The 16,494-nt window shown below is 45.1% G+C and overlaps 2 protein-coding genes across 2 annotated transcripts in view; one reads left to right on the forward strand and one right to left on the reverse strand.

Annotated features, from left to right (window-relative positions):
• Window positions 1-16,494, forward strand: part of LOC120726347 (alpha-2-macroglobulin-like) — a 63,877-nt gene that overhangs the window by 32,231 nt on the left and 15,152 nt on the right. The gene's annotated exons all lie outside the window — the stretch shown is intronic.
• atp1b2a (ATPase Na+/K+ transporting subunit beta 2a) lies at window positions 1,790-14,634 on the reverse strand. The gene is made up of 8 exons (XM_040019854.1): window positions 14,381-14,634; window positions 4,668-4,796; window positions 4,462-4,566; window positions 4,286-4,365; window positions 3,990-4,115; window positions 3,748-3,807; window positions 3,387-3,482; window positions 1,790-3,288 (listed from the first exon to the last, which is right to left on the reverse strand). The coding sequence occupies exons 1-8, from the start codon at window positions 14,484-14,486 to the stop codon at window positions 3,124-3,126; spliced, it is 867 nt and encodes a 288-aa protein (XP_039875788.1). The 5' UTR covers window positions 14,487-14,634; the 3' UTR covers window positions 1,790-3,123.

The following is a 16,494-nucleotide window of genomic DNA, read 5'->3' on the forward strand; positions in this document are numbered from 1 at the left end:
ACCATGCAAACAGATTAAACCATCAGATTCTAATATGGTCTTTAACAATAAATTGTCATCAGTACCACTCCAACCACCTGTACTTCTTAAACAGTCATCTGTCATTTGAGTTAAAGCTGTGTAATCCCATTAATCCCATTAATATTAATACCTTTAATACCAGAACCATGATTAATGTTCAGTCCCAAATGCAGAATCAACATGTTTCTCTCTATATTACTTTTGTAATAGAAACCAGGAGTTCCACTACCCTTACTTGCATTTGTATTACAGGTACAGTTTGAGTGATTGGTATAAGATAAGATAAGATAAGATAAGATAAGACTTTATTGACGCCATGATGGGGAAATTCTTGTGTCACCTCAGCTCAGGCACAGGTATCAGAAGGAAAAATACAAAAAATACAAATAACATACAAAGAAATAAAAAATAAGTAAGATAATACACTATACACAATGGTAGCATACACAGTATGTGATTATGGATATGGTTGGAAATATGGAAGACATAAACTATATAGCTTGATATAGCTATTGTACCACTACTATTCCTGTTTATAGACACACACACATGTACACACTAAATATACATACAGTATGTATACATATACAGACATATATACCTGCACATGTCCGTACACATGGAAGGTCCATTATGCATGAAGTGGTGACCGTGGATGTTCACAGTGTCCAGTGACTCATGACATCGTGATTGAGGAGTTATAGAGTCTAACTGCTGTTGGGATGAATGATCTGCCAAAGCGCTCCTTCCTGCAGCGAGGGTGTTTCAGTCTCTGACTAAAGGAGCTGCTCAGCCCACTCACAGACTCATGCAGTGGGTGATGTGGGTTGTTCATGATGGATGTCAGCTTTACTAACATCCTCCTCTCGCCAACCACCTCCACAGACTCCAGGGGACATCCCAGCACGGAGCTAGACCTTAACAGAGTCCTGCAGGTATTTAAGGTTTATTCAAGAGCTAGAGAGATGGTATGTGTAGTTTTAGAAATTCGAACAGAAAAGAAGGCAGTCAAAATTATTGGATTTGTGAAGTTGAACTTAATAAACTGTTCGTACACAATCAGGTTGTTTCGTTGATAACGGCTCGATGAGTTATTCTGTGTTTGATCCAAGCTTCAGATACTGTAGCTGTCCTGATGTCGTGGAAATGGACCTTCCCTCCCCTAGTCGTCACTGTCCCCGTCTCCATGGAGATTGTTAAAATAGTTTTGTTTACTGAGTATCTTTGCATCATCGCTCGACTGCCAAACTTGTTTTGTGATCTGACTCTGGCTCACCTTTAATAACTCACTACAGGTAGCTGTTCATGTAACCTGTTTGACTACAGGATGTGTGGTTACCCTGTCAACTTCAGGTTCAACTCACATCGTACCTGGCTACACAGTCACATGGTAACCATGGATACACTACTGTCTTAACATTATATCAAAGTGTTTGTTGTTTGTGAAGACGCAGTACTGCAGGGTTGTCAGCAGGTGGCAGTGTTGAATGGTCACAGTGACATGTAGTTATTATGGGCCGTCTGGTTGTGATGCATGGCTGTGACCAGCAGAGGGCTCACGGCTCACCTCTGTCTACAACTCATGCTCTTATATAACTGAGGCTCTTATGTAAGACACATGAAACAGTCTCAGCACTGACAGAAAACTCACCCATCCTCCGGGAAGATGCTCGTCTCCATGACAACATCCTCAGGAACACATCACTGCACAGGTGATGCAGTGATGTGTTCCCCCCCCCCCCCCCAATGAAACACATAAATAGTTTTTGTTGTTTAATTTCTTGCTTTTTTTTATTCGCTGTTTGAACACAAGGACATTTTCAGGCAGGAGAAATCAACCAGTTACAAGCAGGTAACAGTAGATGACATCATACAGCAGGAACCTCTGATTGGCCAGGCCCTTTCTTTAAAGGAAGACAATTGGTGGACAGGAGTACAGGTAAGTGGGGGTGTTTCCCCGACGGAGCTGAGGACACTGACTGTGTGTGTGTGTGTGTGTGTGTGTTGTCATGCTCAGTCCCATGGTGGAAACAGAAACACACATACAAACAAATAAATAACAAACAAAAGCAAACATTAACGACTTCCTACCTCGTTAACTAACCTAACTCACCCAGGTGAGCACTAATTGATTTTCTAACTAAGGAGTCAATCAGCTGCAGCCACACAAAAAGGACAAGAAGAAACGAGGTGACATCATCACAATAAAGCTGTGGGAATGGAAACTAAAGCGAGCTTCCGATTGGCTGTGAGTTCAGCTGTTTCCGTGGCAACAAAAGAGGAGACATTTATCATGGCCGATAAGACAAACCAGTTAGTGAACTGGTTTGTGGTTTCTGGACTGGGAATGATGTAGAAGATGTGGCTCATTATCAGAGAATTGAGATCTGACTCCAGACTGGCTGATTGATCAGTCACCTGACTATGAGGTCATTAATTACTGTGATTGGTCCTGATCGTTTTTTCTGATGACACAGCCGTGACATCAAGAAGGTGACATCAGATACAGAATCAGAGTCGATGTCTGAGTGTTTCTGTGTTCACGTCTCATCTCTGACTTTAGTTAAAGAATGTCAGTGTAAACAAACACGTCGTAAACAAACAAATAAATAAACAATCAATAAAGTGTACATTAAGGGATCAATAATTCTCTCTTTGATTCATGCAGACTGATCCACCATGGAGGTGAACACTGGCCTGTCACTGGCCTCCAGTGGCAGTGACATCAGACTATGTGTGCGTGCTGATTGGTCGGTTTGAGGGTGGGTGTGTCTGAGTTAAAGCTGCACCGAGGGGTCCTATCAGAGAAAGAAACTGTATGTTTACAACTACCAGGGAATCCACTGAGAAACAGACACTTTAAACAGTCAGTGAACGCATCGCGATCATGGTCAGTAAATGCATCATGGCCATTGTCAATAAACACATCATGACCCTGGTCAGTGAATGCATCAAGACCTTGGTCAGTGAACACAACATGGAAATATAAAATACAGCTGGTCAGTGTGAGGCTGTGACAGGAAGTGGAAACATCTGGATGAGTGCAGCTTTCACGTGTTTGTGTGTGTTTGTGTGTGTGTGTGTCTGTGTCAGTGTGTGTGTCTATTTGTCGTTGATTCGCAGTTTGAAGGAGACGCGTCCGGCGAACTTGTCCCTGTCACTGCCGGCGGCGAGCGTGTTGGAGGTCACTTTACACTCCACGTTGATGTCTGTGTTCAGAGAGGCGTTCAGGAACTTCACGGCCACTAGAGGCTGAGTGTAGTTCACCTGAGACAGTAAACACATCGCATGTCAGTATTAGTACAGTACTCTGTGTGCACTGAGCATGTACATGAGTGTGCACTGAGTGAATACTGAGCGAGTACCTGGGCCTTCTTGCCGTAGTACGGGTAGTACATGAGGTTGAAGGTCCCATTAGGAGGATAATAAGCCAGAGGTCCGATCTTGTCGCTGTCCTCCCTCTGCACACAAACACACTGATCAATACTTCTGATTGGTCGTCAATACGCTTCAATAACCTGGAACTGGAGGTTACTAACACGTAACTCTGCTGTGATTCTGTGATGGAGGCACTAAGGGACTCTATCATGATCTACTTCCTGGTCTGCTGGTCTTACCCACTCATTTTCACCCACTCTGTACCTCTGAGGATGGAGACGACACAGGTGAGATGAAGACAGGTTCACAGACAGACAGACAGGTTTACAGACAGACAGGTTTACAGACCTTTGCTGCACAGGTGACATAAGGAGACTGTCTTTCCTTCCCCGGTAACATCCCGATCACCTGCAGCAGGTAGAAGAACAGCTCGTGAGAATGTCATTGGAGGGTTTGAGGTTAAAAGTCTCTTTTGATTGGCCGCTTTCTGAAACTTACAGACAGGAAGCACTTCCTCCTCTGGCAAAATCATTTTCATTGCAGTAACACTAGAGTGTAGAGTGGCTTAACATGGGGGTCAGAGGTCATACCCGGTTCAGTTTGATGAGGATGCACGGCTGTCCTTTGTCGTAACCATAGAAACGATCCAAAACCCCCGAACACTCCTCCAACATCGTCCGATTGAACTGACAGGAACGTTTGGGATTGTTCCTCACCTGCAGAGAGAGCAGGTCAGACAGGTGTAGATCAGACAGACAGGTGTAGATCAGACAGACAGGTGTAGGTCAAACAGACAGGTGTAGGTGAGATAGTCAGGTGTGGGTCAGACAGGTGTGGGTCAGACAGGTGTAGGTCAAACAGACAGGTGTAGGTCAGACAGGCATACCTCTCCGCTGTCCTCTTGGATGAAGTACTCGTCAGGTGTGCATTCATCGTTGGTCTGAACCTGATAGCTGTCGTTGTACGCTGCAGACACACAGGTACAGACACAGGTGTGACAGGTAAGTTGGCAGGTAACCTTTCAGTTATATTGATAAGTGGTTAAAGAGGCGGGGCTCTTACGGGACAGGAAGGAGTTGAGGTTGTGGATGAAGCCGTCCCAGCTCTCGGTGTCTGAGGTGGAGAAGGTGATCTCCAGCTGGTTTCCCTTTGGGCGAATCATCATCCCTGAAACAGGAAGCAGGTCAGCGCTAATCAATCACAGCTGAGCCTCATGAGCCTCTGTTGATAAACCCCGCCCCTCTCTGTTGTGGGTGTGGTGTCCTCACCTGGAGTGGCCAGCCGGTCCTGCCAGGTGGGCTTGTAGTCGTCGAGCGTGAGCAGCAGGATATACATGGTGAAGGCGAACATGCCCGCCAGACACAGGTAGAAGATCAGGTAGAAGAGCAGGATCAGCCCTGTGGAGGGAGGTGATACCATAGTTACTCAGAGCACAGCATGCCCCTCCCCCGTTCCCTCCTCTAATGTCATCTTTATAATCCTCTTGTGCTTAGCCCCTCCCCCACCCCTCGATTCATACTGAAGTAGGTCATCGGTGTGAGGGGGAGGGGAGGTACTGTAATCTGCTCAGCCTCTGTTCCTCTTCATCCATCGTCTGATTCCAGCTGACCTCAGAGGGGCTCTGATGGTCACATGACAATATCTATGGCAGACTCAGGCTTACCGCCATCATCCAACCACTAAGAGAAGACAGAGGTGAGAGAATCACACGCTCACTGAGAGCCTTCATTTCCTCATCAGATGAAACGTCCTCATCCACACCTGGGAAGAGTGCAGGCCTCTAGAGTGCGACCAATTTAGTCGCAAATACGACCAAATTTTTCAGTGGTGCGATTAATAAATATTTGGTTGCACCTGTGCGACCAACTGTTTGGGTAACAAAAAAAAAATCTCTGCAACTCTCCGTGTGGTCAACAACAGACACACATTATGTCCCTATCGTGGACTAAACCAATCAGAGATAGTCAGGGGCGGGACCTCTCTGATTGGCCGTGGTCCAGTTGAAAGTGCAGGTGGAAGAGAGAGGTGAGTAGCTTGAATAAAGCGATATCGATTCATTAACGGATTCCACACAAAGACGTAAACACAGAGCGGACCCGACGCATCAGAATCAGCTTTGTCTTTCTCGGCTTTCTCACCCGACGGCCCGCAGACGGACACGCTGTCGGAGCTCAGCGATCCTGATGCGTCCGGTCCGCTCTGTGTTTACGTCTTTTTGCGCTGATTCTGAGCTGCAGGTTTTGTCTCTCCAACCAAAATCCACCGAGCCAGCAGCAAAAGAAGCAGCAAACTGCGCTTCACATTTGATCAATGTCGTCATGAATTCCCTCTGACTTTTGCTGTTTTGCTTCCACCACGATAAAAATCACACTTCCTGCACAGCTCTCTCTCTCTCTGTGTGTACTTCAGGAACAGTTTCCCGTCTCAAATCTGTTTTCAACATGATTCATTGGCTTATTATCCACCAGTCTACCGTTGTTTACAGCGCTGTCTTTTTCTTTTTTCACTTAAATGACCTCGGACAAGAAAGCCTAATTTCTGCTGTTCAATACTGAAGAAATTTAAACTTCTTAAAATTATGCAAAATTGCAGAATATTGCAGAATATTTTTAAGGTTATCTGCTATAAAAAGCCAGACCAGGAAAATCTCCTTCATGTTTTTCTGTTTTATTCTCAGTTACTTTCACACAAAGGCATCTGCTGTGATGTTCACAATGCTGATGAAGCCTCACATGTATCAGTACTGATAAATGATCAGAATTATGATATTTCTGACTGTGTGAGGCTAAACTGAATCAAATCAGGACTTTGAAAACCAGAATTGAATGGATTATAGAAATCAGTGATGATACCCAGCCCTAGTGAGCAGCCTAGACCTGAGAGAAGTGGATGTAGCTGTGGGTAATAAGAAAAGATGAAAAGAACGATTGATAACTTTTTTGTTAAGTTAAGGCCTGATCTGTCTGACATTCATAGCCAGCTCTGACACGGTGCCATCAATCTTTGAATGCTGAAAAAGCAGCAGTGTATCCAGGAAACACATTATATGCTGCGATAAATGCACTGCCCAAGTGTCCCCTCTCCCCACTGCCTTTCAGCAGCATGCAGCAGCAAACAGGTCGTCAGAGGAGCCGAGATGATGATTAAGTTTAACATTTTCCACAATATTGACAAAGCACTTTAAGCAAAAGTTTGTTAGTTAATAATTTACAAATGAATATTGTCTGTATGGACTTCAATTCCCCCCCTAAAAAGTGCAAATGTAAAACTGCGGTGTTAAGCGATGCGGTTGAAAAATTTAGGCGCACCGGTGCAACCCTGGCAAAAAGTTAGTCTAGAGCCCTGCTATAGTGGCAGAGAGCCGGTGGAGAACAAACAGGTCCTCACTGTCCTGTATGTCCCCCATCACTGATTTCATCACAGTAGATGTCTTTCTGAAAGTGCAGAGCTGAGTTTAAGGATATAATCTACCCACTGTTGTCATCGTCAACGCCCTGTACAGCTACCTGAATGCGACTCGAGGAACAGAGGTTTTACCTGTTCACTGTGACAGCCAGTGGGCTAGCCTTGCTTTCCTGTTGCCTGTCTCTTTCAGGTGTCTAGTTGGTGGAGCTGACCCAGTTTCAGATGCAGCACACCTTAGTAGGCCAGTCCCCAGTGTGTTATAAAGAAACTCTGACTGAACATCCAGGTCTCCTTCTTGGCTCCTTATGCTTCCCTGGGTGATCGAGAGCTTATCCTGACATGGTGCATTCAGCCATGGATGTCGCACCACTTAATCTGTTTTTAGGTTTCTTTACTTTGTTCCATTAAAATATCTTATAGCATATTAAGCCTTTGTGTGGTCTCTCTCTTCCTTGTCACATCCTTTGAGCCAGGTTGTGCAGTTATTTTGGTCTGATAAGCTTTCTAATGTTTCATTAAGAGCTCTGTACTACCTTGTTAGATTGAAGGTAGTGCTGTCCGTGTTATATTTGTCTACATAAATTGGTGACTTGTAAACACAAGGTCAACTATGGAGTTCCACAGGGTTCAGCGCTAGGACCAATTCTGTTTACATTATACAGTGGGGCAAAAAAGTATTTAGTCAGCCACCGATTGTGCAAGTTCCCCCACTTAAAATGATGACAGAGGTCAGTAATTTGCACCAGAGGTACACTTCAACTGTGAGAGACTGAATGTGAAAAAAAAATCCATGAATTCACATGGTAGGATTTGTAAAGAATTTATTCGTAAATTAGGGTGGAAAATAAGTATTTGGTCACCTCAAACATGGAAAATCTCTGGCTCTCACAGACCTGTAACGTCTTCTGTAAGAAGCTTTTCTGTAAGAAGCTTTTCTGTCCCCCACTCGTTACCTGTATGAATGGCACCTGTTTGAACTCATCATCTGTATAAAAGACACCTGTCCACAGCCTCAAACAGTCAGACTCCAAACTCCGCCATGGCCAAGACCAAAGAGCTTTCGAAGGACACCAGGAAAAGTATTGTAGACCTGCACCAGACTGGGAAGAGTGAATCTACAATAGGCAAGCAGCTTGGTGTGAAAAAATCAACTGTGGGAGCAATCATCAGAAAATGGAAGACATACAAGACCACTGATAATCTCCCACGATCTGGGGCTCCACGCAAGATCTCATCCCGTGGGGTCAAAGTGATCATGAGAACGGTGAGCAAAGATCCCAGAACCACACGGGGGGACCTGGTGAATGACCTGCAGAGAGCTGGGACCAAAGTAACAAAGGTCACCATCAGTAACACACTACAACGGCAGGGAATCAAATCCCGCAGTGCCAGACGTGTCCCGCTGCTGAAGCCAGTGCATGTCCAGGCCCGTCTGAAGTTTGCCAGAGAGCACATGGATGATACAGCAGAGGATTGGGAGAATGTCATGTGGTCAGATGAAACCAAAGTAGAACTTTTTGGTATAAACTCAACTCGTCGTGTTTGGAGGAAGAAGAATACTGAGTTGCATCCCAAGAACACCATACCTACTGTGAAGCATGGGGGTGGAAACATCATGCTATGGGGCTGTTTTTCTGCCAAGGGGACAGGACGACTGATCCGTGTTAAGGACAGAATGAATGGGGCCATGTATCGTGAGATTTTGAGCCAAAACCTCCTTCCATCAGTGAGAACTTTGAAGATGAAACGAGGCTGGGTCTTCCAACATGACAATGATCCAAAACACACCGCCCGGGCAACAAAGGAGTGGCTCCGTAAGTAGCATTTGAAAGTCCTGGAGTGGCCTAGCCAGTCTCCAGACCTCAACCCCATAGAAAATCTGTGGCGGGAGTTGAAAGTCCGTGTTGCTCGGCGACAGCCCCAAAACATCACTGCTCTCGAGAAGATCTGCATGGAGGAATGGGCCAAAATACCAGCTACTGTGTGTGCAAACCTGGTAAAGACCTATAGTAAACGTTTGACCTCTGTTATTGCCAACAAAGGTTATGTTACAAAGTATTGAGTTGTATTTTTGTTATTGACCAAATACTTATTTTCCACCCTGATTTACGAATAAATTCTTTACAAATCCTACCATGTGAATTCATGGATTTTTTTTTCACATTCAGTCTCTCACAGTTGAAGTGTACCTCTGGTGCAAATTACTGACCTCTGTCATCATTTTAGGTGGGGGAACTTGCACAATCGGTGGCTGACTAAATACTTTTTTGCCCCACTGTACATGCTTCCCTTAGGCCAGGGGTCTCAAACTTGTGGCCTGCAGGTCACCTGCACTCCATGTCATCCCCACTTGCGGCTCACATATTGACGTGAAGAAACACTTTTAAAATTATTCAAAAAATGATTTAATATGAGCAGAGTTTTACAGGCATAGCGCTAAAGAATGTAGCCTCATGGGTAGGGATGGGTATCGTTTAGGTTTTATCCGATACCGGTGCCAAATCGGTACTTTTGAAACGGTGCCGGTGCTTAAACGGTGCTCAAACCGGTGCTTAAAGAATGGAGAACACAAAATTGGTCCAAAAACCTCTCATGTTCAGCTGTTTTTTTGTAAAAAGATAACAATGTTAGCCTTTTCTGCAGCTATGGGGCATATATGGTATCACTCTTGGCTGGAAGCAGTGCTTAAACAATGGAAAAAACACAAACTTTGTCCAAAAACCTCTCATGTTTAACTGTTTTCCACTTTTTCTTTGGTCATTTTAGCCTTTTTGGCCAGGGTGAAGGGAGTATCTGCCATCAAACAAGAAGACAGCCGCATGTAGCTATGATGATGTTTGCTAGTTCACCTTACATGCATTAATGTAATAACGTGGTTAGCTTACTCAACGTAAATTACACACGAACAACATTAAGCCACTCACGCAGAGAAGAACGGCTGCTGCTGCATCATCATCCTCATCATTTCTGCTACACTGGCAGGGCTAGGGGCCAGGACTCTCCTCTTCGGGTTCTTGGGGGATGTTGCTTCGGGTCTGATAACAGGCACCACACCCGCAGTAGATGTGCTCGATGTGAGGTCTCGCAGCAAGCTATCAAACACGGCGCATTTCTCGGCTTTTAACAAAACGCTATGCGTCGCCAGGTGTTTCATCAGATTCGAGGTGTTACCTCCTTTGACAGTATCACAGTATCCGCTTAAAGCACTTGTTGCAGGCTGCTGAGTTTGCATCTTTTGCTGTGAAGTACAGCCAGACTTTTGACCGCTTCGCCTTGGGCATTTTTAATCTGTAGCTCTGCTCTAAAAGAACGTACGTACCTGGACCCGCCTACTATCCTCGGAAACTAAAATGATTGGCTAGAATCTAAAGTGTATGACATCTCAGGAAAAAAAGCACCGAAAAAAAGCACCGAAATGTGCGCTGCTTTTCGGTCTGGTTACTACCGTTTATGTCAGAACCGGTATCCGGTGCCATCATGGCACCGGATACTGGTACCCATCCCTACTCATGGGTAGTGTAGGGAGGGAGAATGAGTGGCACTGCCCTTTCCATTATGTGTGTGTGAGCGCGAGGGAGGGGGAAAAAAGAGAGTGAAAAGTACAAGGTGCCACCCATGAAAAAGCGGAAGAGGGAAGCTTGTAAATACACTGCAGTCATTGAGTCTGTCCATCATAGTCTGGTATGGTGTCTCCCTCCTAAACAGTTGACCTGTCACACTGCTTCACATTGCTAGATATAATTGTACATTATACACTCTGTGGTATTCATTTCCGTAATCCTGTTTTTTATGTATATAGAATTATTATTTTGTTGGTGCCGTTTACATGTTGCTGTGTTTTACACTGTGGTGCTTCAGAGACACCATCGACCGGAACCAAATTCCTTGTATGTGTTTGCACACACACCGATAAACATGACTCTGAAAGAAACCACTGCAGCCAGTGCAGAGCTATTAAAACTCGACTGTACGCTGCGTTCACTGCCTCCAAAACAGAAAAGTTAAGTTGGGACAGCCTTTCAACTTTCCAACAGTAGATTTTGACTATACCGCTCTACCATGATAGAGCATGTTGATGGTGTCATCTAGCTGCACCTGTTTTGGTTGAAAGCATTGCAGCGGCTGCAAGCAATATCATCTGCAAATTATGTTCACGTTTCGGAACATGAGGAAAGCCAAAAACTGCGCTTCCTGCACTTCTGTACCATTGATTCATTAATGTTGAATTCTCTCACAGCTGCTCTATTCCCGTGTTGTTGCAGTACATTAATGACTAACCTCGTATTGTGGATGGATTATCTCAGTTGTTCTCCTGACTGAAGTTTGGTCCGTTTACAGCATCCTGCCATGCGATTACATTTGTCTCTAACCATCAGGAACCCTCATTCTAACTGTTATTGAGTGGAAAAAGGTTAGCGTTCATCCTCCAGCTTCACTGTGTTATGCTAACATAGCTGTGTCGCTAGCGATCAAAAGCACATCATTATATAGTAAAGTCAAAATTTATTTCTACAGCACATTTAAAAGACTAGTGTACATCGAAGTGCTTCACAATAAAACCGCAATGCGGCCAGAACAAGAAACAAATAGTACAATGATACTTAAAATTGCATTTAGTTGGTGTAGTGCAGACCGAATGAAATTCAAAGTGATTTGTTCAAAAGCTAATTTAAACAAGTGTGGTTTTAAGCGTGATTTGAATGATTGAATTGATTCCGATGTATGGATTTCGACTGGGAGATTATTCCAGAGTCTAGGAGCGGCAATGGCTAAAGCACGGTCACCTCTGGTTGTTAAACGAGACCTTGGTTGCATTAGGAGCAGTTGGCTGGAGGATCTTAGTGCTCTTCTTGGGTTGTACAGATCAAGCAGATCAGTTAGGTAGCTAGGGGCCACGTTAGTTAGAATTTTAAAAGTGAGCAGAAGGATTCTGAAACCAATGCGATATTTGACGGGAAGCCAGTGTAAGTTAGCGAGGACAGGGGTGATGTGCTCATGCCTTCTAGTGCCAGTTAAAGACCACACGCTTGATCTGGTATTGTCATCCAGTCTGGACGTGTGCATTACGGATGTACGGATGTATGGATCACCAGCTTCTCCGCGGCCTTTACTAACTCTACTTTTTATGATATCTACTGTAATACAGCTGATGAACGTGCTAACTCCTTTATGTCAACATGCTCCTCGATTTCAGACATTGTGGCTCCATTAATGACTTAACGCTGAAGGCCAATTACCAACCATGGCTGAATGAATCCACTCGCGCTCTCTGGCGGGAATGTCGCCGAGCTGAGAGGAGATGGAAAAAAGACAAACTCCAGGTGTCCCTGGACATCCTGCATAACTGCCGATCAAAATATCAGAAGACTGTCCAAACTGCAAAAGCTTCATTTCTGTCAGAAATTATTACTAATATTTAAAATCTTCTAATCCCTGCTCTGCTGCTCAGAGGGATGCTCCCCAGCTCTCTGTGAAAGGTTCTGAAATTACTTTATAGATAAGATCTATATCTGATAAGAGCCATATCTGCCAGCAGTCTGAATGCTCTATGGCTTTTCAACAGTTTGAGCCCGTATCCTTTTCGACTTTAAAAGAAATAATTGATCGTTTGAGAAGCTGCAGTACGCTGCATGACATTCTTCCTTCCCGCATTATTAAGGAAGCTGACCACTATTGGACCCTGTATCTTACTTTTAATGAACTCTTCCTTGTCATCAGGCTGTGTTCCAACTGCCTTCAAATACGCAGTTGTGCAACCAGTTATGAAGAAAAGCAACTCTGACCCCAACGCTCTTTCACATTACAGGCCGATTTCTAAACTTCCCTTCATGTCAAAAATTTTAGACATGAAGGGAAGTTTTATATACCAGCTAGCCCAACTTCAGTAACCCTGCAAACGTCACTGCTGTTTAGTTTTCTGTCTTCATTTATGTTGAAGTGATAGCAGAGCTGTGTGTAAGGCTTGCAGACGTGTTTCTTCACTGTGACCTCTGACCTCTGACAGGAGCTGAGAGAAACTCTGTCTCACTGCTGTGAACCGGTACTGTGTGAATAAAGCTGAGGTGACTGTTTCCACCCAGAGCACTACCACCCCTCCGTCCTTCCTACAGACCTTCCACAGAAACTCCATCAGCTCTGTCCAAACACACCTTGTTCCCCTTCAGAATAATCTAGAACCTTCTATAACACTGGTACCCCCTCAAGGACCAGCTGTAGATCATTTTAACAAGAACGTCTCCCGAGCTCCCTCCTGAAAAACCGCGACCTCACTGTGGTCTAACTGCCTGATTCTGGATGTTTTGTCTCCACCCCCTATGGTCATGTGACCAGTAAAGTGACTACAACCTTCATCTGAGTCAGTGACATGTTGTACTGTCCCTTTAAGAGTCCTCAGGAGCACACTAACATATCTGCCCGTGTGTGAGTGTGTGTCTTAATCTGGATTAAACAGACGAGTTTGATTGGATGGTACTCTGAACACACACACACATTAAAGAATGACCTTCATACAGGACATGGCTGTCAGAGGGCGAGCAAGCATCACTCTCACTCAGAGAGAGAGGCTGCCAACATCACTGCTTCAGTATTGGTCGTCATGAGAGTCAGCTGATCAGAGCTGATCAGGGTTATTGATCAGCTGTGATCAGTTATCAGCCTTCACTGTAACAGAATCAGACAGACGTTCCTCCTGATGTTTGCTCATCGACTATCAGTAACTGAAGTCTGTGACTGTATTGATCTCTGAGTCCACCTGTGACACAGCGAGCTGATTGGACCGTGGAACAGATCACCTGAGGATGGAGCTCTGAGCTCACAGACACATCTGGAAACAGCTAGAAACAGCTGTTTCTGACCTCAAACACACCTCTTCAGGTGCAGCTGACTCAGTCTGAGACAAACCAGATTTAAGCCGAGGTGCAGACCAACAGAGCTTTCATCCAATCAGAAACAGCCTGGGACGATCACCTGGATGCATCCAGGTAAGCAGACGCTCAGGCAGTGTAAGCATGTACAATGAGATTCACAGCACCTCCTCCCCACGTGTGGAGAGACAAAGGAGGCGAGGTGCAGAGTTCTGTGGTGCTATAAACATATGAACGGTCTCATCTTAAACAATATCAGAAAATAAAGTACTCTGTGTGTGATCTCTGCTGTGAGTGAGCCCAGGAATCTAACAACTCACCTGTGACAGGCAGGTACACCTGGACAGGTGGGAGCACCCTGCTGACATCAGGAGCTCAGGTGTGTTAGTGCCGTCTTCAGCAGGAGTTCACAGGTAAACCCTCTGCTAACAAAGCTCCAATACTCATTGATTATAATCAATACATCAGTTCAGAGCTAAAACATCCCGTCTGCCCCGAGGGTCCCGCCCCACAGTTTGGAAACCACAGCTTTAGTTATCGATTAACCGGCTGCCCTCTGCTCAATCAATGATCAGTGTGGCTGATAAACGGACCGTTAGCACGATCGATCCGCGTGATCGATCAGTAATCAATAATCAGCTGTGCGCGTGCACAGATACCGTGAACACACAAACCGATTCGCGGAGACGCGCACGGATACCGTGGGTACTGACCCCAGCTGGCGGCGGTCCGGCCCAGCAGCTCGTGCGTCCTCGGGTTCCAGAAGAATTCCCGCCACTCACTCGAGCCCTTCCGGTCGTCCTCCTTAGAGCCGGACATGATGGAGCTGACGGAGGTGATGGAGGTGATGAAAGACGAGGTGATGATGGAGGCTCTCCAAGTCCCTGATGACGAGGATGCGGCTGACGGAGCGCGCGGACACTCGCTCTCCGGGATAAGCCCCTCCCCTTCAGCGCCCACTGACGTCACCGCCGGCTCGCCAATCGCGGCGCAAGGAGACCCCGCCCTCTGCGGGATTGACAGACCGTGACATCATAGACCGGACCGTGAGGGGGAACGTGACCGTGACGTCACTCACGTGTACCATAACCAGCAGCTGATCGACTGAGCAGACGTCATCACGCACGGCCAGTTTATTAGAAACACCCGAGAACTGTAATCAGAATATTTAGTAATCCCCGAGGAAATGACAGTAACAGTACAAGTACTACAGGTTAGTATATAATTATACTGACACACTACACACACTGTGTGTACAAATACTACAGGTTCATAAATACATGTGTTAGTTATGATGATGCTGACTACAGAGCAGCTGGTTTCATCAGAATTAATGAACCCAGATTCATCCAAACTGAAATTGTAGTTTTTCTTTGAAACACTACAACTTTACTGAAGTGTGATGTATTTAATGTAGTTACACTGTGACACTGGCTTTACTCAGTTTGTAGATGTTTGCCGTAGACTGTATTCAGTGTTCAGCTTACAGTCAAAAATTATTAAGTCTCTTACAAAAAGTGTTTTTAAAATGTTGTCTTATTTCTTTAAAGTTGTATCTGAGTAAGAGTTCGTACAGTGTGATCCAGTGCAGAACGCCAGCTATGGGACCAAAGAGTAACTGTGATGTATTTGAAGCAAAGACAAAATAACATTTAAAAGGGCAACAACAAAACATAAACATAAATTAACTGCAGTGGTGTTTTAGCACCTGCTAAAAGACGTGCAGCAGCATTGTGGACTGACTGGAAGCGATGGAGAGACGGGTGTTGAAGGCCCAACCAGAGAGAAGTGCAGCAGTCCAGTCTAGATGTGGGACGTAGCTGCAGGACGAAGGCTTTATCTTTAAAGCAAACGTGTTATTATCACATGCCTGGATCAGATAAAACAGCTGGATCTCCTTCTCCCAGTGACTGCAGAGCCTTCAGCCAGTATCACTGTAGTCTGTCCAGTTTCACCTGAGTGCTGTATCCCATCATGCACTCTGCTCAGTAAACATGACAGAGCTGAAACAGAGTCTGTCTGAGGACACAGCCTGAGTGTTTAGGAAACATCATGCTAGTTTTAATAGAGCAAGCGGATCGATCCACATATCCATAGCATTGATACCACGCTGGTATTAGTGTCGGATCAATACTACTGCAATACTGTGTTTCTATCCTCTACGTTCAGCACGAAGACCAGTGAAATGTGTTAAACGTATTTTTGCAGCCTACAGCACATTTAAACAACAGAAGCTGAACCAAAGTCTTTCAGAGACAGGAACATTCATGGTCTCCCAGAAAAACTTTCAAAATAAAAGCTGAAGGGTGCGTTTTGTGTGCTAACTACTGTGGAAAGGTAAAGTCCAGTTGTTGAGCGATCATTAAAATGTGTTCAGAATTGGTAAAATGATGATGATGTCACGACTCACCCGCCTGCCCCTACATAAGTTCGAAGTATCAGCATTGGTATCAGTGATCGATAGCAGAGCTTGCAGTGGTGCACTAGCTTGAAACAGGTGTGACAGCTGAGAGGATGATGCAAGTCTGAGTCCAGACAGAGTCTGTTAACCATGGCGGCTTGTCGACCGCTCAGCCAATCACAAACCGAAACATGTGCTTTGTGTTCGGCCCTCCTGATTGGCTGGATCCTCTCTGGGAGTACCTCAGGTGTGTTTAACCTGCAGATCGACTTCACAGTAGAGCAGACAGGTCCTCGTGTTCTGGTTTATTAACACACAGTTTATTTATGATGTGTTTATGCTGCAGTGACTTAAACCCAACTTTCTTCTATCACAGTCGTGCTGAGGTCCAAACTCAGACCTCGTCTCTGTGGAAACTTGGTTTTA

Source organism: Simochromis diagramma, unplaced genomic scaffold (assembly GCF_900408965.1).
Source record: "Simochromis diagramma unplaced genomic scaffold, fSimDia1.1 OVJJ01000485.1, whole genome shotgun sequence".
NCBI classification, from domain to species: Eukaryota; Metazoa; Chordata; class Actinopteri; order Cichliformes; family Cichlidae; genus Simochromis; species Simochromis diagramma.